The sequence below is a fragment of the Mixophyes fleayi genome, chromosome 3, assembly GCF_038048845.1.
Source record: "Mixophyes fleayi isolate aMixFle1 chromosome 3, aMixFle1.hap1, whole genome shotgun sequence".
Taxonomy (NCBI): Eukaryota; Metazoa; Chordata; class Amphibia; order Anura; family Limnodynastidae; genus Mixophyes; species Mixophyes fleayi.
Window position 1 is genome coordinate 222541951 of NC_134404.1, and position 24964 is coordinate 222566914.

Sequence of the window (24964 nt, forward strand, 5' to 3'; positions counted from 1 at the left end):
TATGCTGGAACTTGTAGTTTCACAACACCTGGAGTGTCACAGGTTAGCTAACACTGTTATAGCACCTTGTGGTATGTTGTGATTAGACAGCTGCAATCCTTTGTTCAGCTTCAGTCTTTGCTGCCAGACCTCCTCTATATTTCCCCCATTCCTTGTATTTTCATAATGAATTTCCAGTCCCTCCTAGTTTTAACTATTGAAATGCTCACATCGTTCCCTTACTATCTTTAATACTGTATTTATTTACATTAGTTCACTTGGACAATTGGTACTCCTAGAAATGTTTTATACCGTATGTATTTGCAACGTTATGTATTTAATATGGGTTTAAAAAAATCTCCTGTCTTGTCTCTTTTATTAAAATACGTCTGCTTAGACACCTGTAATGCCTACTGCAAACCATCAGTAAATTTACTGACAGGCTGTAAAATGTAATGCAGTTTTCCCCCGTAACAAAAAAAAAATACAGGTCAATAAAAATCTGACATCTTCCACATACTACTCTACTGATCACACTACAGAAGTACCAGACCAATGATTATGAAACCCTGTAGGCTTGGATACTCCTGTCTTACAATCCCTGATCCTCTTTTTCTTGCAGACAGAAAATGTCTACAAGTTGTTCAGAAAGTGTTAATAAGCACGTTTGCAAGTTAGTAACCCTGTCCCTCACGCTATGTGTCTCTCCTCCAGTCCTTGCTTATTAAATATATTTGTATATGATGTCAGTGTCCTGCATCTCATCTTTTCCATTGTAGCTGCGGTTCTATGTTCGTCTATCCTCCCGTCTCTCTCTCTTTCCTATCAGTTGCACCTTGCATCCTGCAATGCCCTCACTGCACCTGCAGGTGGCGTGGCACTACAGGAATTCACACGCGTGGAACTCACCTGTCCAGCTCTGATGGTGACTGGGGAGTCCCGGGTGGGGAGGTGCTGATTCTCCTGGGTGACGTCAGCCTAGACATGGCGGAGAGACAGCAAATGCAAGCGGAGCAAGGGGATCACACAGAGTCAGAAAGAGAGACAGTCAATATGAACCCCCAACCAGCAGGTGAGACAGCCAGTGCACACCTAGGTGGAGTGGAGGCGCGTGTTCTAACGTGACCATTCCTCTGCATACTTATATGGGGCAGGCAGACATGGTCACGACACCTGTTTTCATGTGATGCATATCATGGGGTCAGTAATCCTGTTTTAGAATTTCAGTTACTGAGCAATATACTATAAATCATTACAACGGTTGGCGTTGATGTAGTTGTTGTGTAAATGGAAATATAATTTATTACACTTATGATCATATTTTGTACCAAAGTCTGTTACCAAGATTGAGTAGAGAGCTTTCTATTTACTGTTGTCCATGCACCAGGATATGTCATCTCAGTGTGAGAATCCTGTATGAGTGACTCACCCACTTAATGTGAATTTTATGTATTTTAGAGACGCCTCACTTGTGGCATTAGCTGTTTGAGCTATTCATGGCAATCTGCCAACAGATCCACAAAATAGGGTCATAGTAGCTCTCTGTCCCTCATTTTTCCAGAGACTGACCCAGGTTTTAAATAATTGTCTCTTTTATTAATCCTGACCTAGTCTACATAAGCTTAATCTATTTAAAGCAATTGCAACTATATACTTTTATGGAGTAGACTATATGTTAATGTCTGTGGAACAGATGTATGTAAAAGACACAAGAAATCACATAATGAAGTTCAGTAAACATGTCTTCTCTTGATGGGAATTATAGTTCACTAATGTCTCTGAGACTGCAACATGTGTAAAATGTTACCATACACCTGTTCATGCACACACTCAGGGCCGGATTAACCATAGGGCTAACTGGGCTACAGCCCAGGGGCCTATGGCATCCAGGGGGCCCTTGAAAGTGCTCAGCAGCAGTATTGATCGGTCGGGGGTGGGGGCGTCCCTGGCGTGATCAGTGCTGCTGAGCACTTTCACTGCGGTCCTTCCCCGGTGCGCTGTATTCTCCTTACTGAGGAGATCTCATGAGTCTCACTCTCTCGAGATCTCCTCAGTAATGAGCGTACAGCGCGCCGGGGAAGGAGGTAAGTGCCGAGGGGGGAAGTGTGGGCAGCTCGGATCACGGGGGAATAGAGGCCCCCTTAGCCCAGGGGCCTCCATTCCCTTAATCCGGCACTGCACACACTGCACCTGGAAATGTTTTTATAATGTTTTCAAATATGTAAGTTCATTGGTTGTATAAAATGCACTCTTTAGAGCCCTTCCCCATGTAAGGAAAAGCTTTGAAAGCTTATTAATGTACAAAACTCCTCTTATTTATGAATGTAAACATGTTGTTAATGTAAGCGATTGTATCTATGAAATTATTTAATCATGTTTAACTTGTCTGTAGCAACAATAATCACATCTCGTAGCCTCTGACATAAGTAAATATGAAATGAAGATTCAAGATTATTGTGACTCTGATATTACGTCCAGTAGGTTAAGTCTCTACTAACTTTGAACACAAAGATGGAGTAATATTTGCCCATTCCTTGTAAAATTACTGATGCCCAGTCAGGTTAGTAGGGGAGTGACAGATGGCAATTTTCAGTGGGATTGCTGTGTAATTTGGATCATTTTCTTGTTGAAAGACAAACTTCCTCCACAGTTTGAGCTTCGTCCAAAAGGTAGCAGGTTTCTATCCAGGATTTGTTTGCCTTGTGCACGATTCATTTTCCCATCCATCCTGACAAGATTGTTAGTTGTTGCCACTGAAGTCTATGATGCTTCCACCACCATAGATTACCTTGGCTTGTGTACAGTTATTGATACGCTTCTTAGCACTCAGGCCAAAAAGTCCCAAACTTACCCAGTCAGATCACAAGACTATATTCCACATCTCTACAGCATCTTACATGGTGTTTTGCGGGCAAAGATCTGATTTATTTCAGGCAGTGTTTCTTCATTGTGATGCTATGTTCCCGTAGAGGCCTATTTGTTGGTATGCCTTATTATGGATGATTGTACATTATTTTCAATTACAGCAACTGGTTTATGTAGCTTGTTCAATGTCCCAGATGGCTTAGAAGTAGCATATTGTTTTCTGGCAACTAAGTTTAGGTGGGGGCCCTGCCTAGGCAGTGTGTCTGTAGTTTCATTCTTATTCCACTGCTGTCCAATAGACTGTACTGATCTCCCAGAGATGTTCAGTACCATTGCTACAGTCTTCCAAACTTTCCCAGATTTGTGCTTCTCTGTAATCATATCACTGACGTGTTCAGAATGTTCTTTCTTCTTCACTTTAATGTCTCTTCCATGTTGTAGGACCTTGCAGAGAGAGGGGTACTTCTAGTTTCATAAAATGTAACATCCCATGACTGCTAATTGCTTACACATTGTGTGAGTTTTGAGGCAATGTATTGCACCTGGGAAAATTTAACAATAACTTCCAGTTATTATTATTGCCATTTATTTATATTGCACCACTAAGTCAGCAGCACTGTACAGAGAACTCACTCACATCAGTCCCTGCCCCATTGGAGCTTACAGTCTAAATTCCCTAACGTACACATATACACACTAGGGTCAATTTTGTTAGCAGCCAATTAACCTACCAGTATGTTTTGGAGTGTAGGAGGAAACCAGAGCACCTGGAGGAAACTCACGCAAACACGGGGAGAACATACAAATTCTTCACAGATAAGGCTATGGTCGGGAATTGAACTCATGACCCCAGTACTGTAAGACAGAAGTGCTAACCACTTAGCCACCATGCTAAGTGGTTAGCAGTGGTTATCCAGTTACATCAGATATGAATAGTTTTTATGTTACATAACTTTTTGACCATTTATTTTTATTTCACGTCATACACAATACTTTGTGGATGAGTGCTAAAATTCTATATCGCCTTCTCTTAAATGCAGGACTTTTCTCGTATACAGGAGTCATAAAAACTGTTTTGTGGTAAATACTAATTCAAAGCAATATATGTATGTTCGTCTTAGAGCTGGACAAATCCTGTTTACCTTGGCTACTAAAAAATGTGAACCAGCGATTGATCGTATCTATGGATGCCATTTGTCTGTTTTTAACCCCTTCAGAGCTAAGGACAAGTTGCACTGGTCCTCTACTTATAGCACTAAAGAGCTAAGGACGAATCACAATTGTCCTTAGCTCCAATGGGATTCAAAGTAGTCAAAATCATACACCCCCATCCTAGCATCAATTAACTCAGGGGTTAAGAAGTCAAGAGGTGAGGGTTGTATTGCCCAGATCTCTCCCATTCTGGCTTCAATAAACTCAGACTACTGTCATATGATGCAGTAGGTTGTCTATGTTTTTAAATTTCTATGCCTTGTTGGTCTATCCATATTATTCCTAAATGTGTTATGTCTTTGATTTCAGATAGTAGCAAAAAAATTGATTCATCATTTGCAAGTGCAGATTTTATTATGAAAACCTATGTGTGGAATCCTGCTCTTTGCTGTTTTGGAAAGGTGAATTGATGCCAAAGCAAGAACCACAAGCTATTTCTTGTTGGTGTTTAGAAAACAACACACACATGTTCTTTTATTTGACTTTCTTGCAATTTGTTTTTAAAATAACTTTTTATTGAAAGCCATTTATGTAGCATATACAACGCAATCATAATAATAAGTGTATACCATGAAAAAGACATCACATTCAATGGTAACAAAATAGCATACAAAATAGTATCTAAAGATTGAATGATGCTTAGAAGTTTAGAATTAATAATTCAACTTTGAAAACAATTTATCGCCTATTAGCTGGAACCCCAGTGAACTCCAGGTAATGAAGATAATTCAAAGTCGGTTACAGCAGGATATAAACTACCTATCATAAATTCTAAAAGCATTTGGGCATACATAAGTGGTAGTAAAATGTAAGGGAGAAGAGATGAATTTGTTAGCTCTGGATTCAATGCCAAAGCAGCATAGTTCAAGGGTCTAACATAGACTTAAGCACATTTAATAATCAAACAATTTAAGATAAAGAAATTTGTACGGACTTAAACTGGGTACACACTACAGAAATTTCAACCAACTTTTTATGCCAAGCGATTTTACATGCGATCGATGGTCCGATCGCTCGGTCCATGGACTGCATACACACTAGCCTTGTTTAGGACGATAAAGGGAAGAGCGGACGTCCCTTTAGTGACTTTTTACAGCCATGTTGTCGTGAGCAATGACTAATTTCGTACTCACTGTTGTGGATTGGTCGGAAGTTTATACACACTACACAGCGGAAACGAGATTGGAATGAAAATATTAAACGGTACGACCAACCAAATGAGGCGATAATCATTCATTTGGGCAGACTTTCGACCATCGCGTCACTGCACACACTGACCTGACTTTTGGTCGTATGTCGGCTGATTTAGCCGATTATTGGATTAAAAGTGTGTACCCAGCTTTATACATCTCAGAGTCAGTGAAGTTCTACCAACTGTACCGAATTTCTTGCAATTTTAATAATCAAAATACATTTTTTGTGCTTCTCTAATGACATTTCTCTGAAAAACAAAACAAGGTAAAATTTGTGTGGGTACTGCATAAACAAATTACTGATATTGATGTTGGAATTTGACCAGCCATAATATGCTCAGCATAGGGTTAAAGAGGTTTGTGTGGGGACCCCCCCTCCCCAAGTAACGCAACTACATCCTGCATAAGTGCTGGGTGCTCATATGTATAATGACTAAGAACTCAGAGGTGGAAACAGTGTGGACTGATGGAGGGCTTGTTTGTGGTGATCACAAAGAAAGCCAGGAGAGCATGTAAGGTCCCTCATCTATACCACCACTATATAGCCACTGCTAGAAACATAACATTTGATGGGATGCAAGATTATCCTGGTCCCTGCAGGCAGGCTTTTTGTTTGTGTTTCTTTTTTAGTCTCTGATATTCTACTGCACAAAATTTCCTTGTGAGAATTACCACTTTCCAAACTTTACATATTAGCACAAGAATAGGTAAACAGATTAAGCAGTACACAGTGACTAAGTCCTAACATCTTTCATGTCCCTGTCTGAAGTCAGACAATAGTGTGCAGGAACGATAAATCAGAACTTGAAACCTTTCCTTTACACTGCGTACTGTTTGTATAAGCAGTGTTTTTCACACTTATGTTTGAAAGCTGACATTCATCATCACCATTTATTTATGTAGCGGCACTAATTCCGCAGTGCTGTACAGAGAACTCACTCACATCAGTCCCTGCCCCATTGGAGCTTACAGTCTAAATTCCCCAACAGACATACACACACTTCCCCCCCCAAGAGAGATCAAGGTCAATTTATCTGGCTGCTGCCATTAACCTACTAGTATGTTTCTGGAGTGTGGGAGGAAACCAAAGCACCCGGAGGAAACCCACACAAACACGGGGAGAACATACAAACATTTGTAGCTTAATAGAATGTATGCCAGGGTACCTGTGGGGTAGAGGGGGCAGCATGGGGAGGAGAATTGGAAATAAAGTTAGTGTCAATTTTAATACATTTGTAGTAGAATCAGGATTCTGTGGCAGCGCAGTTTAGGGGTGCGGAGATTTCACAAAGGGGTTAGCACTGTGATGGCATAGCTTGAAGTGATTTGTGACACTTTGTGAGGGTAAAGCTGGGATATTATAGTATATAGATATATAGATATTACAGAAGGGCAGGATATTATAGTTGAGCAATATTTTTAAAATATGACAACAAAATCCTATAATATATGCAGGATCAATGAAGAAATCACTTATTGGCTTCACAATCAGCCAATCGGAAACGGCTATCTGGTGACCGTCATAGTCATCATCAGCGTGTGTTTGCTCCTGCCACGTGTTTTATGTTAGAACGCCCCTTCTCTCCACCATTCTGCTTCTCCAGCTGTAAGAAGTGTCAGATGGACACATGTCCGTGCGCTCTGTTTGAGCATGTGCAGTGTACATTTTCCTAAATAATGCTGGTCAGATGGGTTTATGTCCAATCCTGCTTCAGCCCCTTATTTTCTAATATTCATTTTTAATCTACTCTGTAGTAATTTTGTTTTTAATTGCATTAATCATGACATGGGGGAGTGGGCTGGAGCTTTATGAATGGAGCATAGGCTGGTCTATTATGGCCATTATTTAGGCAGTATAATGTAAAACATAATGAACAATCCTATGCTTTCAATTATTGGAAATTATGCTATGACAATGTCATACCCCTAGAAAAACTGTACTGTAATATATTAATTGAAGTTGTGACGGCCAAAAACCACTGTATTTGTCATTCGTACATATGGTTTGTGGAATCTAAATGGGTGAGGGATTATGAGTTAGATTTTAATAACGTGTGGCTTCTCTAGTTCTGAATTAGAGATAACTGTGATCAGGTAATATACAGGTAGTTAAAGTAGTGGTATGTCTCACGCATTTGTATATCTCTACCAGCAATATTATATATTTTTATTTACAAAGCACCAACATATTATCCAGCGCTTTACATTTAGAGGCTCATAATACAAATTACATACAAAGACATGAAGCCAAAGGAAAAGATGAGCTTACAATCTGACAGGTCATGGTGAACAGTTGATACAGAAGGTAGCAGAGTAACAATAGTAGTTCTGCAGGTGGGAAAAGTGTGTGTGGTTACTTGAAGGAAGAAACATTATTATCCACCAATCTTAAAGCAGCCATTGGCAACTGACATTCTTGTGTGGCTACCAGTGTTGCAGTTATAGTTGGAATGAGGAGAGAATGTGGAAGGTGGAAACATGAAAGATTTACTTATTATAGAAATCGAAAGAGTCGGTCATTAATCAAACTCCTTTACTGGTCCTATAGAAGAGCTACATAGGTGCTCTTGTGGTTAGCCGTCAGCTTGGAGGAGCTGTGTTTCCGTATATATTTATTTGGCATCATGCTTCTTGCTGTACATAGAGGCAGGGACACTCTTTATTGTCATTTCTATCAGACATAAATCAAAAAGCAAGACAAGAGTGTTACTAGCCTTTGTACAGAAGGAGATAAATGTAGTTAAGCTGGGTACACACTGCCTAATTTTCCACCAAGTTATTATGCTGATCGATTTATCATCCGATCGATGGTCCGATTGCTTGATCTATAGATTACATACACAGGGACCTAATTAATAAGTCAGACCTAGGAAATACACAATAAAACGTTGTTTTGGTATAACACTACACTTTATTAAACTGGCTGCCATGTGCTAGGCGCATTAATGCAATAGGCTATTGCTATTCCGTTACAATCATCTAATTAACAAGCCAGTGATGTGCGGACACCGCACCACGTGGGACAGGTACAGGCATCTAAAATTTCCATATACACGTCCCCAACGGAGCCCCAGCTCGAGGAGGTATGGGAGGATTATCGTGGATCGATCATAAATTTAAACACACTACAAGATGGAAAGGAACGAAAATATTGAAAGGTACGACCAACTAAGTGGGGCGACAATTGACCATTTCGGAAGACTTTCGACCATCGTGTCACTACACACACTGACCTGACTTTCGAACGAGTGGATTATTGGATGAAAAATCTGTAGTGTGTACCAAGCTTTATTACTCGTCAAATCAGTGTGTATAAAACCTCTTGTGGATTACTTATAGTGACTCTGATACTCTAGGTATTTATTACATGACTTTTGGCTATTCCCAAGCTTTTGTGCATAGTAATTGGGATTGCTTGTAATTCATGACTTCTTTCCCACTCAGGCTGGACTGGTTTTAAACCCACCCCATTGTTTACAGAAAAATGCCAGGCACCTGGTTCAAATAGTGTGTATGGATGTTAGACTTAACTTAGCCTCCACAGGGAGACCTCCTGGCCTCTGATTGTAAATGATATCAACAAGTTGCGTACTATAGAATTTCTGGTTGTCTTGGTGCAGCCTCACACAGCCAATCCTAATTCTTGGCACAGCAGTCAAACCACTTGCAACATAACTGTGGCATGTCAGTACTGTCTGTAGATGATCACACACACACACACACACACACACACACACACACACACACACACTGATAGTGACCATCTCCAAAGCACATTTACTCATTTATGCCTGTTAGTGAGTATAATCATTTCAAATAACTTTATTATATACAGTGGTCCTTAAGGGTCACACACTGCGAGATCCATCTAATTGACCCTTTAAGGCTGCCGATATCACCATGTCTGGCTAGCATCAGGCAAAGCGATCACTAAATTTTAGATCCATTGATGATCTGATCCCTTGCACAAACGACCTTTATGTTCTACATTACATAGTGCTTTGTGTATATTGCAATACATGCTCTATTTACTGTTTATATGTAGTATAGGCATTATTTGTATATTTGTTTATAATATTCTAATTTTCTCTTTGACCAAAATAACTAAAAATTATCTTTTCTCTACATAATATTTTATGTTCTCTCTTAATGAACTTAGCTTTGTACATTTTTGGACATATTTAGATAATTGTTGTTGTTCATAATAATATTATTATTGTTATTGTTGTTGTTGTTATTATTATTATTACATAGAGCTTTACAGATAATGTTTAATCGTTCCCATTAGTTTCTACTCTAATGTAATCTAACACACACAGGTTAATTGTATCTGAAGCCAATTAACCTACCAGTATGTTTCCTAATTGGTTGGAGGAAAACGAAACACATGACAGAATCCCACACAAACATGTAGAGAATATAAAAAAACTTGATGCAGATAGTGCCCTTGTCTGGACCAGTAAACCCCAGTGCTCTGGGGCATCAATGCTAACCACTGTGCCACCATTGGCTGTAATTTTCCCTGAGTAGGTGGCATTCCTCTCAACATTCCTGATTTGGAAATTCGGACATTTTAGATCAAGTCACCAATGCTTCAATACCACTCCCTTATCAGCCCAAACTTTGATTCCCAAATGTGAAGTTCCGCCCCACAATTACAAAACCCCACCCGTTCTACCACAAAACAGCACTTTCCCACAAAAGTCATGACCGTTGGAGGGTAAAGTGTAGTAAACTGTCACTGTAGTTGTATATGCAGCATCTGATTGGACTGGAGTTATGACCATTGTGTCTTCCAGTGCTGACCCCTCTCCGCTGTCAGATACAATGGTTTGGGAAGCTGTGTACAGGTAATATGGTGGGGGCTACATTATTATGGGTAGTCAAAACTTGAATGGATGCTCTAATTGTTTTGTGAATATTTACTGTGGAAGATACAAGATAATTGCTAGCTTTTTACTCCGTGACCAAGGTGCTGACTATGTTAGGTTGAGAAGCTGCTATTTATGTGTCTGGTTTCTGTTCATCATAGTGTTTCACGACAGACATAATAAGTGACTTTGCCAGCCTTTTCTGAGTGTTTAACCCAGCGGTTATTTTTTCTGCTTTGGAAAGCTTTTTATTTAAATTACATAGCTCAGTAGAAATACCACTGTCGCTGAAATAAAGGTGATGGTGTACAATGAGAGCAAGCAGCTTAAAGGCAAGATGGGTATTCAGGTTACTGTAAACACCATTGGTTGTAATAGGAGATTTCAGGGCAAAGGTGTGGCTCCAACACAGTGTTTTCTGTCCTCTGTTTATGAAGGAGTGAGCTGAACTGTTTTGGCATCTTCCAAAGGCGGGGAGGATCTGGGTGTGTCACACAGACGTGTAGGTTTAACACTAACCCCTCCTAATTCTTTTTTTTACCTGCAAGATCTAAACAAGTTAAACATGCGCTTGTTTCCTTCCAACCTGTCTGTCTCATGACAGTCATTGAGTATACACATCCAAATCCACCTACGTTTAACTGCTAGAGACATTTCATAATGCCCTACCCATTAACAGTTCATGGCTAATATTGTGGCAAATCTAAACTGACCATCACTATTGTTTTCTAGAGGAAGGTGAACTATACTGTTATTTTTTTCTTTTTCATTTGAATGTTGAAACACCCATCCCTACGCCTACTATAATCACTTAGAAGATGCTCAGTGCCTGCTGCCATTTCTATGTGAATAGTACAATGACGTGGTTGACGCTGCTGAGTAAACAATCACACTGAAAGTTGTCTCCAAATGTATTCCAATGAACACTATGGAATATGTATGGACTGATTAAATCAAAAGCCAAGAGCCTAATTGATATATGTGTGGGGCAGGATTGAATAAGAGCGGGTTGTTTAAACTGGTCAAACCTTTTTAAATAACTGAGCTGTAGGTTGACTCCACTGAGGAAGGGCACCTCTTTAGGTTACCCAAACAAATTGTGATCCTGCTGTTTGGCCTGACTGCCGAACTGCCAGATCTATAAACAGTTTCCCTGCACATATAGAGCCACCCGTATGACTGTTCAGGGACCAGGCAGACTAACACACACTTATGGCCCAGCTGATGATTGGCGCTATCATGCGGGTGGAGGTAATCAAGTGACATTATTTTCCTCTCTGCCAGTTGTAACTTCATCTGGCACTTGGGCCATGCACCGTGTGTAACAGGGACGTCTTTTGGTAAAAATGATCAAACTGGATAGCTAAATCTGCAAATATGTGGCCAGTTTTTTGAGAACGAGAGAGTAACAGTGATAGAGGTGTTCTGTTTAAATGCTTCAAGTCTGACTTGTCTTGGATACATTATTAATTGGTTGACACAGGGCTAGGTGCTCTGTTATATTTTTTTACCAGTGACAAACAAAAATACTATTGACCCTAAGTGCACTATGGTCACCATGCAGTCGGTGTCTGCAATTACTTTCCATCATGCTTCAAAATCAAAAATGTCTCTTAAAATCGGTGAGTTTAAACATTATACTGATCTACATACATTGTTCTGATATATTTTGAATGTAGTACTATTGTGTCGGCAAGTACAATTACACAAGTATATTTTTACATCTGATAAATTTGTTGTTCAATTGAAGAAGGCATTATGCTTTTCCATCATTTAGCCACAGTAGAACTCTGTTCCACTGTAGTCTTTGGCTTTCACTATAAGGGACGTTTTTAGAACAATAAAAACAGTCTGTTCTATTTTTAAAATATAGGTTGTTTACCTTTAAGGGCAAGGGTTTTGAATGACATATTTACAGCATTAATTATATGAGTGACTCATAAATACGGAGGTAGAATACCTAAATTGCCACATTATACTCCCATTTCCTCCTACAAATCAAGACAAGGATTTATTTGTAGTCAATGTAGACTGTGGTAGAAATGTATTGGGTGTCCTTGTTAAAGAGCCACAAACATCACAATTGTTATGTTTCCATTATCCTGACATACAAGTGAGCAGGGTGCTATATGTTTTGTAAGTGTCCCTATATAATCCATGGCAGTCGTGTCTAACTGGTGTTTTGGGATTGTATGTGACTCTCTTCACTGTAGTTTCAGGTTCTCAGTCAATATTGCAATTTTTAATGAAATATGGTCTACATCCTTACAAAAGCTAATTCTACTAAAAACTGGATTTTCCATTTTGGATGGAATTTCTTAAGTTATACAATATTACATAGTTGGGGTCTGGCAGGTCCCCAGATGTCTGCCATTATATGGCGATGATATCCTCAATCCTCAATGTGGTGTCAGTGGACATCACGCCACCAATAGGAGAAATCTGCCATGATTTGTGTGGAACGCTGGACCCCAGTAAAGTAATATTGTGTGACAAAGTTGAACTTGCGGAACTCGACCTAAAGCTGAATTTTTAGTTTTGTGTGGAGCTATTCTTTACATTGTTCTGTAATAATTGTTTTATGGCTTCTGAAAATATGTGTATTAGCAGTTGAGCTAACAATATTTTTATTTAAATTGGTGTAGGAAATGTACAAAATTGCACCAATCTTTATAAATTTTACCTGTTATGAATTTAAGAAAAGAGTGCACAGTATATTACCTCTTTAGTAATGTAACCTGCAGTTCAGGGGGATTGGGTATGAAATGTCGACAGTTATCCTTGGCAAAATAAAAAAAAAACCTGATACACGATGTATGACTAGCTCCTAAGTGTTCCAGGCGCAAATGAGGTCTTACGGCAGTAGTCCGACAGCTTGAACTCAGGGCTTGAGTTCAATCAGTGAGAGGGGTCCGCATTCGATCTCCCTGGGAAATCCAGGTCCCTGCTGACCAGCTTGGGGCTGGTTTGGCATTATGGCAGGGGGACACTACACTGCGGATTTCCCTGCTACAGTGCCACCAGCACAGGCTGGCAAAGCCTAGTGCTGATAATAGTAAAATTGGGGGTACCCCATGCTTTTTGTGTCCCCAATTTTGCTAGTACCAACCTAGGATGGCAGCACTAGGGTTTGTTAAGCTGTTTGAAGGGGCACGCTGTTTTTTGTTTTTTTGTTTTTTAGTTATTTTTAACATTTTTGTTTTTGTTTTGTTTTTTGTCATGTGTTGCAGGTTTTAAATCTATTGATTTAGGTAGACATGTTGACTGTCGACCTTCTGAGTGGCCGTTTTGGTGTAGACGTTTTCACTGACAACTTTTCAATTGCATCCTCTCAGGGGAATGTGTGGCAGCCCCATTAGAACTGATGAGAAACTCACTTAATTTTATTCAAATTGGCCCTTGGTGGCCACAGATGGTGGCCTTATATGCTTGGTCACTGCCTATTACTTTTTTTTCTTTGATGTTTAGTATTTGTTAAGTCAAGTTATTAAGATTTTGTTATACAATTGTATTGCATCATAGAGCAGCCTGTACAAATGTCACTGACAAAGTGAATTGCTTTTTTGGTGTGTGTGGTTTTTTTGCTTTTGTTTTTTTTTTTACTTTAACAAAATCTGAAGCTTTAGTTTTGAGACCAGCACTATTCTATATTTGCATTCATAAGGGTTAAACAAAATAAGAATGAGGTTGTTTTGTCCATGAATTTCAGTGCTTTTTCTCCACTATTCAGTGTTAGAACAAAGCTTTCCATATCTGGTTTCCAGACATGTATCCGATATCAGGGTTTATCTAGCTAATACTTTAATATAAAATGTTGCAGCCAAGTGCAGGTAGTGTCTAAGAAATAAAACATATAATGCTAACATAGAAGCTTGTTGTGGAAAATTGTAAAATACCGAATGTGACAATCCCAGGATTTTTTTTTTGGACAGACATTACATTGATATGGTAGAGGGCAGCAAGCAATTTTTCAGAACTGTGCTGATACTCAGGAAAGAATATGTCAGCACAGTTTGCCCTCCCAGGTCTTGGTGGAAATGAGATATAGCCCTACCACCCGCTATGCAATGCCATGAATTTTGGTACCACCCCCTCTCCTATACTTATCACCTGACCTCTCCTTAATTTGAAAGTTGGCTCGTATGATGGTACAGAATATTTATGTTGTGTGGACAGCCCTTTCATTCTTTCTAAACTAATAGTATGCAGTGCTGATAAAACTGTGATCCTCTGATATGTCTTTTAGCACAATTAATTTAAAAATCTATTTTTATTTAATGTATCTGTAGACCGGAGATGTTACAGAACAGAGTGACATATTGTATTGTGGTTTCAGACTGATGTTAGCCATAATACAATATCGGACATTGCAGAGTTTGGCCCTAAAATGATTTGTCACGGTAGGACTGCAGGAAGTACTACCGACAGGTATTGACGCAACTAAACAAGGAGGTGCGGAGTCTAACGCACCACCGGTATTCACCGGAGACTCCCGCAAGGAGATATGGACTTGGCTGCGTGAGGTGCGCAGGACGCGGTTCTCCAAATTAGTCACCAGTGCAGTGTTGTGGAACAGGAATAGTCGAACGGTCCGGTCAGAAGTCAAAACAGGAGCAAAGTACACAAGGATAATGCAGAGAATGGTCAGAGGGAAGGCAGAGGTCAAAACCAGACAGGCGGGAGCAGTACCAGGGATAACACGAGAGAGTAGTCCGGGGATCAAGCCAAAGGTCAGAGCCAAAACACAATGCAGGAACTGGAACAAAAGGCTGGAGTTGGTGAACCAATACTCTGGCACCAGATACAGTCTGAAGGAGCTTTAAATACAGGGAAGCTCTCCTTGATTGGTGCTGCGGTTTTCGGCAGACAAAATGCAACCAACCACAGGGCAGGTAAAAGGTCTCTAGTCGCTATGCGACCTAATGTGAAAATGTGCGCAGCGTAGGTACCCGGAACCAGGAAGAGCGTTCTGTTGCTAGGCAGCAGGGCGCTGTCAGTGAGAACAGACAGGTGTCCGTCCCTGACACCTAGGAGAAGAGCGGGGACGGCCAATTGAAATTGGTTGGATCAGTATCCCTCATGTTGGTAGTTACATCTGTAAGATGAGTGTTATTGGCATGTGTCATTTTGGAACCTGCTCTATTTGGCTAAATTGTTTAGCCAAATTGGACATAGATTTTTATCTATGGAGATTTGTGCAGTAAACAAGATAGTTTATGTTAAATATTATTTTGCTGTGTTTAATTTATAAACTCCACTCTCTGTGTTTTTTTTTGTTCTTTTTCTTCTTAAGATTTAGACATCTAAAGATGAGCACACAAATTGGCATTTGTTTGGCTGATTTAGACTAAGTTGGCCTAAATTACCTCCGTAGAGCTTTACTAACCATCATAGATGGCTGAGAATTATTAAAATCCATCCTGATTCCATTTGTTCTCAGCCAAAAATTCAGTCAGTTAGTGGCTGCTATCGCAGTGTATTTGCCAACATAGGCAAATCGCATTAATAGACACAAATGTACCCAGCTGCTTTGCCTAACTGCCAAATGGTTAGATTTATCTATTTTGGTAACTTATTTGTTGCTAAATTGAAAAATTCTGACCGTGTGGTCGCCTGAAAACTTTTTTAGGAATGCTTAATCTGACCAGTATACCAAGCTGCTTCCATTTTTTTCTCATATGTTTTGTGTATTAATTGTATGGGCATTGTTGCAAGCTGTATGAATGAACAAAGATGTCCACTTTTATACAGCCCAATTTAACATATTCTGCTAGATTATACAGAATATGCTATAGGCCATCTGTTTTGTATAAGGTATAGGAGGCTACCACCAAATGTATGTTTGTTAAAAAAAAATGCTAGTATTGTGATATGATAGTAATGCAAGTGTGAGCACTTCTATTTTGTTTATTTCTGGCTGCCTGTGTATACTCACCTTTTGCAGTGTGGGGGCTACCAACATCTGTACACAAACCAACCATTAGAATATTCACAGTCCAGTAGTTTTAAAGAAAGAAGAACCTTAATCTATATCCATTTGTGTTGTCACCCTGAGCGTTGGACAACCCTCTTCTTTTTTGTTCTAATGTTATGAACTAAAATTAAGGGCATAGTGTCACCATTCACAGGGGCGCACGCAGGATTTTTAAGGAGGGGTTCCCCCCCAACCCAAAAAAAAAAGCGAGAGAGCAGCTCCGTTTCTACAGCACTGTACTATACAGCAGCCGCGGCGCTGTCAAAGAAGCGTCCATGGCGGTGCTGTATACAATACAGCACCGCCATGGACGCTTCTTTGACCGCACCACTGCTATATAGTACAGTGCCGCTATGTAGGGGCACTTTTTAGCGGAGGGGAGGGGTTTCTGGAGACCCAGAAACTCCCCCTGTGTGCGCCCCTGATTCACATAAGAGAGAGAAACACTATGTTATTGCTACCTCATATCTCTTCCATTGCTCCCTCCATGTCTGTCTCACTGCCGAGCCCCCCGCCTCCATGTCTGTCTCACTGCCGAGCCCCCCGCCTCCATGTCTGTCTCACTGCCGAGCCCCCCGCCTCCATGTCTGTCTCACTGCCGAGCCCCCCGCCTCCATGTCTGTCTCACTGCCGAGCCCCCCGCCTCCATGTCTGTCTCACTGCCGAGCCCCCCGCCTCCATGTCTGTCTCACTGCCGCCCCCCCCCCTCCTCCTCCATGTCTGTCTCACTGCCGCCCCCCCCCCCCTCCTCCTCCATGTCTGTCTCACTGCCGCCCCCCCCCCCTCCTCCTCCATGTCTGTCTCACTGCCGCCCCTCCTCCTCCATGTGTCATAATTAACTGATATGAGTACCATTCAATGCTAATGGTGAGCATATTTAAAATATCCATGATTAGTACCAGGTGATTTATTTCTTTACAAACCTCCATCTGTAAACTTTTATGAAAAAGGTCAACCCAAAATTATGATCACTCTTGTTTTGAGCACAAAGCACTGTAACGTGTCGTCTTTGATAATTTACTGTTAAATAAGCTGTCATTCATCAAGACATATCTAAAATCAAATATTATACATTAGATGATATTTTTTTGTTTGTTTCTAGCTGTCTATATTTAGTTTTGCATTCGGTGTTTCTTGTTAGCTACACAGTTAATTCCAAGAAAAGTTATCTGCATATACTAAATAATGCAATCTCCTGTAACAGCAGCAATCCACTGCATGCCCTAATTAAATATTTGCTGAATACAGTGAAAGTAGTGAACATGAAATACACAGTACATTCTGAGTAAAGTAATCGGAAGGAAAGGAGTGTGTGATAGTCCTTTAGCTTACTTGATGACTTAGCACCTGCAATAGCATATCTTTCCAAACTAATATCCAATGATGGCCTACACAAATAAAACTGGGATGGCTCCCAGGAGGGTTGGGTATAAAGTGGGTGAGCTGAGCTTTTACCATTGATTAAACTTTTATTGAGCGTCCTTCACACCCTACATATTATATAATGAGCTACATACCTTTCTGAAAAAGGAGAATAAAAAGAAAAGTACACATTATCAAAACTACAATTTTAGTTCTACTTGTATATATTCTAGGGGAGCTGTTTTAAAGGACCATGATTATACATATAATTGGCCAGCGATAAGGCCCACTTCCCAGAATTTATCAGTAAAATATTACAGGGACAGCTGAGTGATACCCAGCTACCTCGGGCTATTCTGCCTCTGAGTTGTAAGAGTTAATTCATTGCTTTCCAGAGCAGTCTGAGGGGATATGCGCATTCGTTAACAGGCTAGCTGGTTCACATATGCGCAGCGGAACTGATAATAAATTAATTGTGTAAAAACAAACATATATATATATATATATATATATATATATATATATTCTTATTGAAAAAGTTTACAGTGGTACTCTGTGAATCATAACGCCTGTGCGTTGAAATCTTATGGCTTTTTGCCCTATGATTAAAATGCACCTTACTCTGAAGGATCTGTCACTTTTCATTTTTCTGCATAAAATTGGTAGTTTCATTATTCCTAATTGGTTGACAATGTTGTCTACAGCAGTGGTGCACAATATTTTCTTTTTTCTTTTTTGGGGGGAATATCGGTGTGTCACTGTTCTGGGTCCCAATATATGCATTTCCAGGTACAGTGTATTACATGTCTGACAATTAAGACCCTAGAAAAAATTCATAGGTTGTGCATCTCTGATCTACAGCCTTGGTAGAGTCAGGCTAATTTATTGAATGGAGAAAGAGAAGTCCCATAGTGAGATTTGACTTCCATGAAAAGCTTTTGGACACGTACAGTCAGTGTGTATATTATCATTCCAAATCTGTAAACAAGGAAAAAAAAATATTAAATTGCTCCTCCAATTTTGTAACAAATTAAAGGATCCTACCCTATGTTTTAAAGTACAGAAAACAAGAGGCATAATAATTGCTAACTCACTTTGAAACCCCTATTATTGGACACATTGCCACATGATCATATATTAGATGCCATCTCTGGCTGTAGTGTTATGTGGCCTCTATTGAAGCAGACTAGTAGTGCTGCATGGATGTGGTTTATGTAATGAACTGATGGTGTCTCAGTGGTGCAGAAATAAATAGCTTCATTATAAGCCTATTGCTGGTGAGGCTGAGCTATCCCCGAAGACACAACAGACTGTATAGTTCCCTCAGTCTCTGGAGTGATTGATGTAATGGCTGGAAGTTATCATCAATCATTACAGACTACAATGTACATAACATATTTCATTGAAAATTGGAACATCGTGGGATGTTCATATTAATATTTTTCTATTTGTTTCTATTATGTCCCAGCATAATACAAGCAATATTGTACATATAGTAACATGTCCATTCTTGGACATGTCTGCTAGTGCTGGTTTGAATAAAAGACTTGGGGATCTTTGGGTTTTTGCAATATCCGGCAAGTATTATCTTTTATTTAAAAAGGCACGAAAATATTATGCAGTGCTGCACATTAGGGAGATCATGTTACAGGCAAACTACATGCAATGAATGATCTGAAACCGAAAGATGGCCCTGCCTAACAAGCTTACAGCCTAAGAGGAGCAAGTAAAATGCGCTGCATGAGGCTAACGTCACGCATTTGCTTAGACAGCGCCGGTTTCTTCTGTCTAATGCACTTTATAGTCTGCACAGAATAGACAGTGCAAGTAACCATTTGAACCCTGGTGCTTTGCAAAATTATAATCAATAAAAATCAAACCGTCATAAATTTATAAACAGAGAAAAAGTCCAATCCTTGTGAAGTGTAGATCACATACAAATATTTATTATCATCATCTATGTATTAGGCACACCAAAGGTTAGCACATATAATAAAATACATAAGTACAAAAGGTATTTAAAGAAGATACAATTAAAACCACATGCACCCCCAAAATAGTGATAAAAATGTGTTTTTGTGTAATACACAAACATCAACACTTGCAAAGTGTGATAATCCAAAGCATCCAATCTAGTTTCCACTTACAAACAGTTGTAATAGATTTGTGTCCAGAAATAGTAAAGTTCTAATTTCACAGAGAGAGTTCCATATATTCCAAATGCACTCTTATAAGTTGATCTTATAATCATATCCATTGCACTCAAACATCACATCCATATGTGCTTGTTGAACATGTCATTACAAAACCTTGGGCATTAGATTTTGGACATGGCTGTGGGGATTTGCATCCATTCACCTACGAGAGCTTTAGTGAGGCCAGAATTGGATGATAAAGTCTGGCTCTAAGTTGACCTTCTAATTCATCCCACAGGTGTTCAATGGAGTTGACTTCAGGGATCTGTGCGGGCCAATCAAATTATTCAACACCAATCTTGGGGAAACCATTTTTTTGTGCTGAAACAGGAAAGGGCTTTCTCCCAACACAGTTGCCACAAAGTTGAAAGCACAACATTCTCTAAAATGTCATTGTATGCTGTAGCATTAAGAATTACATTCTTTGGAACTAAGGGGCTCAGACCAAATCATGAAAAACAACCCCAGAACATTATTCATCCTCCACCAAACTTTACAATTGGTGGCACTCATTCGGGAAGATAGTATTCTCCTGTTACCTGCCAGACCAAGATTCGTTCTTTAGACTGCCAGATGGTGAAGCGTGATTCTTCACTCAACGCGTTCCCACTGCTCCAGAGTCTAATGGCCAGTTGAAGTTTGGCACTGTGCATGGTGATTTTAGTCATATGTGCGGCTGCTCGGCCATGGGAACCCAATCCAAGAACATACAGACAAACTGTTCTTGTGCTGATGTTGCTTCCAGAAGCAGTTCAGAACTTTCTGGTGACAGAGGGCAGGCGATTTTTAAGCAGTTCGGCACTTGTTGATCCTGTTCTGTGAGCTTGTATGGCATACTGTTTCACCGACTGAACTATTCTTGCTCCTAGATGTTTCCACATAACAATAACAGCACTTTAGCTGACTGGGGTAACTCTAGTAGGGCAGAAATGTGACAAACTGACTTGTTGGAAAGGTTGCATCCTATGACAGTGCCACGTTGAAAGTCACTGAGTTTTTCAGTAGGGCCCATTCTACTGCTAATGTTTGACTATGGAGATTGCATGGCTGTATGCTTGATTTTATGCACCTGTTAACAATGGGTGTGTTTGAAATGACCAAACACGCTAATTAGAAGGCGTGTCAACTTATATTTGGCCATGTAGTGTGTATCCTCAGCTAAACTTATTCTCTCCCTCGGTAACAACTCCTTATCTATTTTTTTTTCTGCAACTTATATATTTGTGCTCATTTAAAATCAAACCAAAAAGAAAAAAACATTGCATAGTGTATTATTCTTTTAAGAATTTTTACCAAAAGCCAGTTAAAAACACTGACATAAGTGCACAACAAATTATATCTAAAAACAACCCCACTTGGGTAATGAAAGTCTCTTACCTAACAGAGATAAGGAAAGTCCCAAAGAGTGTTTATTGCAAATCCCAGGATCTTGTCACTGTTGGACTCCTCTATCATGGTCACCCCAGTCCCAGATGCAAACTACGAACGTGTTTCGTCTCAAGTTAATGGGAGGTATACAAATCCGAATACTTATAAAGTCCCTTCCTCTAATCAGAACCTTGAGTATTAAAGCATATATAAAAGCAATTTTTTGCTGGTATCAGACTGTTTGCCATATGCCTCTGCTGCCACATTATACGCCACGCAGGGGAGGGCTGGCAGATTGTAGCCCGGGGGGCAAGACTTGACTCAGGAGCCTATTAGGTACATGCTGGTGGCTTAGTGACCTAGCCCAAGGTAGCCCCATATGGGACCAGCCTGGGAGGCAGATGTCCAGCCTGCCCTTGACGTCACCACTATGGTGTCTAAATATCACTCGCGACAAAACCTCATTTTCATATCAGAAAACCTGAGGAGGTTTTGCATAATTTTTCATCCCATGTAGCCACAATGGGTCCTGTTTTGTGGATTTCATTAATTGTACAAGGTGAATTAATCTCTTTTACTGGTTAAGTTCTTGTCTCAATTGTTCCCATCAAGGAATATCCTCAAAATGGGAATTGTTGGGCTTTATGTATGCCTATATATGTGTACTTGAACCTTGACTGTAAATAATGTATAATTTCATCATAATCAAATGTTTTGTAGTTTGCCCTCTTTCCTTTTATTTGTCAATGTGTAGAGATTTGCTGAGATCTTACCTGCTGATTCCCAGTATCTTTGTTGGTAGGTCTCAGGGGCCCTGGACCATTGTTTGTTCAGAGTATAGTTGCTAAAATCCATCCGGGCTTTTCATCGGGAGAAGCCCGGAGCATCCAATTTTTCAGCTTCCTCAGTCTAAATTCCGCTCATTGGTTTCTTTTTGTTGCCAAATAATTGTAGTTATCCGTTTACACATATCCTGTAAATCCAGATGCATCAGGTTTTGTGTTCTAGAGAAATGGGTATTCTGTGTAAGATTTCCTGTGGCGAAAACTGGGACACACAGGAGTCCTAGGCAACACAGCCTCTGCGGCTTAGCAGATAAGAGATATTGGCAGGTTACTTACTTTCATTTCAAGAGTGAATACAATAAATTGCAATAAAACATTTAAAAATGTATTTAAATAAAATGTTGAGATACAGAGGTGCAGAGTCTTATTGTAATATAGCTGTTTTACCTCACTAGACTACATGGACTCTTTCCAGTAGTGCTGCTAGTTTTCCTCTTGACTTCCACAACTGAGATACTCACCCCTGTGACATTGGAGCCTGGAGAATTTTCAAAGTGAGCAGAACCAGGCTCTTGAAAGCAGCTGATTGGACGGCCTCTAAATAAAAAGAATAAAAAGTTACTTTAAGAACATGTTTTTTATTTTTTTTTAACAAATAAAAATTTTAGTAAGCGTTGCAGTTTTCAAATAGGGGTACAGAAAAAAAAAGGGAAGGGAAGAAGGGGGTAGAAACACAACAAGCACATGGGATTTTATACAAATGCTTTTATTGGTTTTCTTTGTTTTCTGCAGGTCAAGGCTGGGTACACACTATAGAAAATTTTTCCCGATGCGTTATCGTTAAGTAATTTACCAATGACTGAAAGTCCCAATCAGCATGCTGATTTATGTGTACACACTATACACGTTTTACAAGGTTTACCTTCAGATCTGTGCTCTGTCATAACCATTGGCTGAATAGATTGTGACTGTGTAAGCTCTATGGAGATCTGCCTACACTGCTGGTTATGAGTGCATACACACTGCAGAATTTGCCCAACATCATTCCATCCTTTATAGAGATTTTTAGTCCGTTTATAAGATCAAATCAAATGATACAATGTGCTTTTGTACAATAAAACATGACTGTTGGAGCATACACACTAATGCAATATCAGACCTAACGGTCCTTTATCTTGTGATTGGCACAATAATCAGGTGAAAAACCTGTAGTGTGTACGCAGCCTTAGTGCCTTACTTTCTGTGCCAATTGGGAGTATATATATTACTTTATGCTATCAAATAAGAGCTATTTACAATACTGAGAAAAAATTACGATGTCAGAATAGTGAATTATCTATATTTACATTTATCAAAAGACTAGTTTATAGAACTATGCAAAGTGCCACTAGTAGCATCAATTAAAACGTTGACAGAGGGGAACAGGCAACACGGAAAAAAAAACAGAACAAGAAAGGCAAACAAGCAGTAAAACAGACAAAACTCCCAGGCGCACACAAAAAGTGTCGGCAATTTTGGAGAACTTCATTGCAACCATCTGCCAAAAGTCAGAGGCAAGTGAGCACTAGGGGGTACATTTATTAAGCTGCAGGTTTGAGCAATCAATCATATTCTAGTTATCATTTACAGTGCATTCTACAGAATGAGACAGCTTGAATCTGATTGGTTGCTATATATATTTACCCCTAGATGTGAAAAAAATATCCCCGGCATTTCTGAAAACAGCGAGGTATAGCAGTCAGTGGAAACACTAATTTGATGGTGCTTCTTGGATAACTGTATATTTTTTACTGAAATTTTTTATGTCATCAGGCCCTCTAGACATGTTACATTGGAAGGATTTCGGTACAAAATTGATTTCACTTGAAATGGGAACTTCACATGAGAAAGTGGGATCCTTATTATATTGCTATTCGGCCTTGTGGCTAAGATCAGGCATATATGCCCATGAAAGCAGGGGCTTAATGTAGGGGATGGGCCATCGCCTGGTCCTCTAGCAATTAGGCCGGCTGATTGAAGCCCGAGGTGTTATGTGCACCTGTTGCACTCATTGACAGGGGTGTCTGACAATGAACAGGATGACAGGGGACACGTGCACTAGTGTGGAACTCTGCACTAGTACTTTCATTCAAGTAGCACTCTTTTTCCTTCGCCCTAGAAGAACCAGAGACCTGGGGAAAATTTCAGCCTTCCTCGGAGAGGAAGGTGCCTTTCCAAACCTTGTGGTGGTGATAAGCCTGAAAGATCAGACCTGGCCAACCTGTGGCTCTCCAGGAGTTGTGAAACTACACGTTCCAGCATGCTTTGCCAGCTATTGGCTGGCTATCTACTTGCAAAGCATACTGGAACATGTAATTTCACAACACCTGGAGAGCCCCAAGTTGGCCAGGCCTGCTGTAGACCCTTGCCTCCCAAGGGGCCTTTTGGATCTGGATGTCGGACATGTCAAAGGGCCTTTCCTAGCTTCGACGAAGTGGGACATGAAGACCCTTATCCCTCTCCTGCTCCTGGGTGATGGGGAACAACATTGCCCTTTCCCTTTTCCTTTACGGAAGAGGCCCAAGCCCCCACCACTGACTTTTTGCACAGCATAGGATGTTTGGAAGCACCACACCTTGGGCTTCAAAAAAAAGTGTGTTGGGGGCCTTATTACCTTTGTATAATCGGGCATAACATTTACTGGATTGTGGATGGTTCTACCTTTTCATCATCTATTTATATAGTGCCACTAATTCCGCAGCGTTTCTGCTGTTATACTGAATACATTTGAAATTACACTTTGTTTTGACTTTTCTAGCTAAAACATTGTGGGCATTGTCAGCATATTTCTAAAAGTATTATATTGTGTGCAAAATAGCCCCATACATTGTGGAATGTGGAAATATTGCTATAAAATTCCTGGACCTGTTTCCTACAGAGGTGCTGTATGTGTTAGAATGACAGTTTGGTTAGAGAAGTGGTCCATTTATCAATTTTGTATTGCCTAGCTTCTCAGTGTGAATTACAAGACCTTTCATAACTGCTTGGTGGCTAATTGAATGTAGCTCAATCTTCCATAGTGTTTAACTGAAAATATTCTGAAGTAGCTTCCTCAATTCTTGAAAAGGTACTTGAATTTGCTGGAGAGAAGCGAAGAGCTATATTTCTATATTGTGATACG

General features: G+C 39.9%; 1 protein-coding gene across 1 annotated transcript in view; it reads left to right on the forward strand.

The window, feature by feature from the left end:
- The first annotated feature begins 933 nt into the window (after nucleotides 1-933).
- MAP7 (microtubule associated protein 7) overlaps nucleotides 934-24964 on the forward strand; it is a 122519-nt gene continuing 98488 nt past the window's right edge. The window contains exon 1 of the mRNA XM_075203157.1: nucleotides 934-1051. Coding sequence (XP_075059258.1) covers nucleotides 964-1051 — 88 coding nt within the window. The 5' untranslated portion in view covers nucleotides 934-963. The remainder of the gene's footprint in view (nucleotides 1052-24964) is intronic.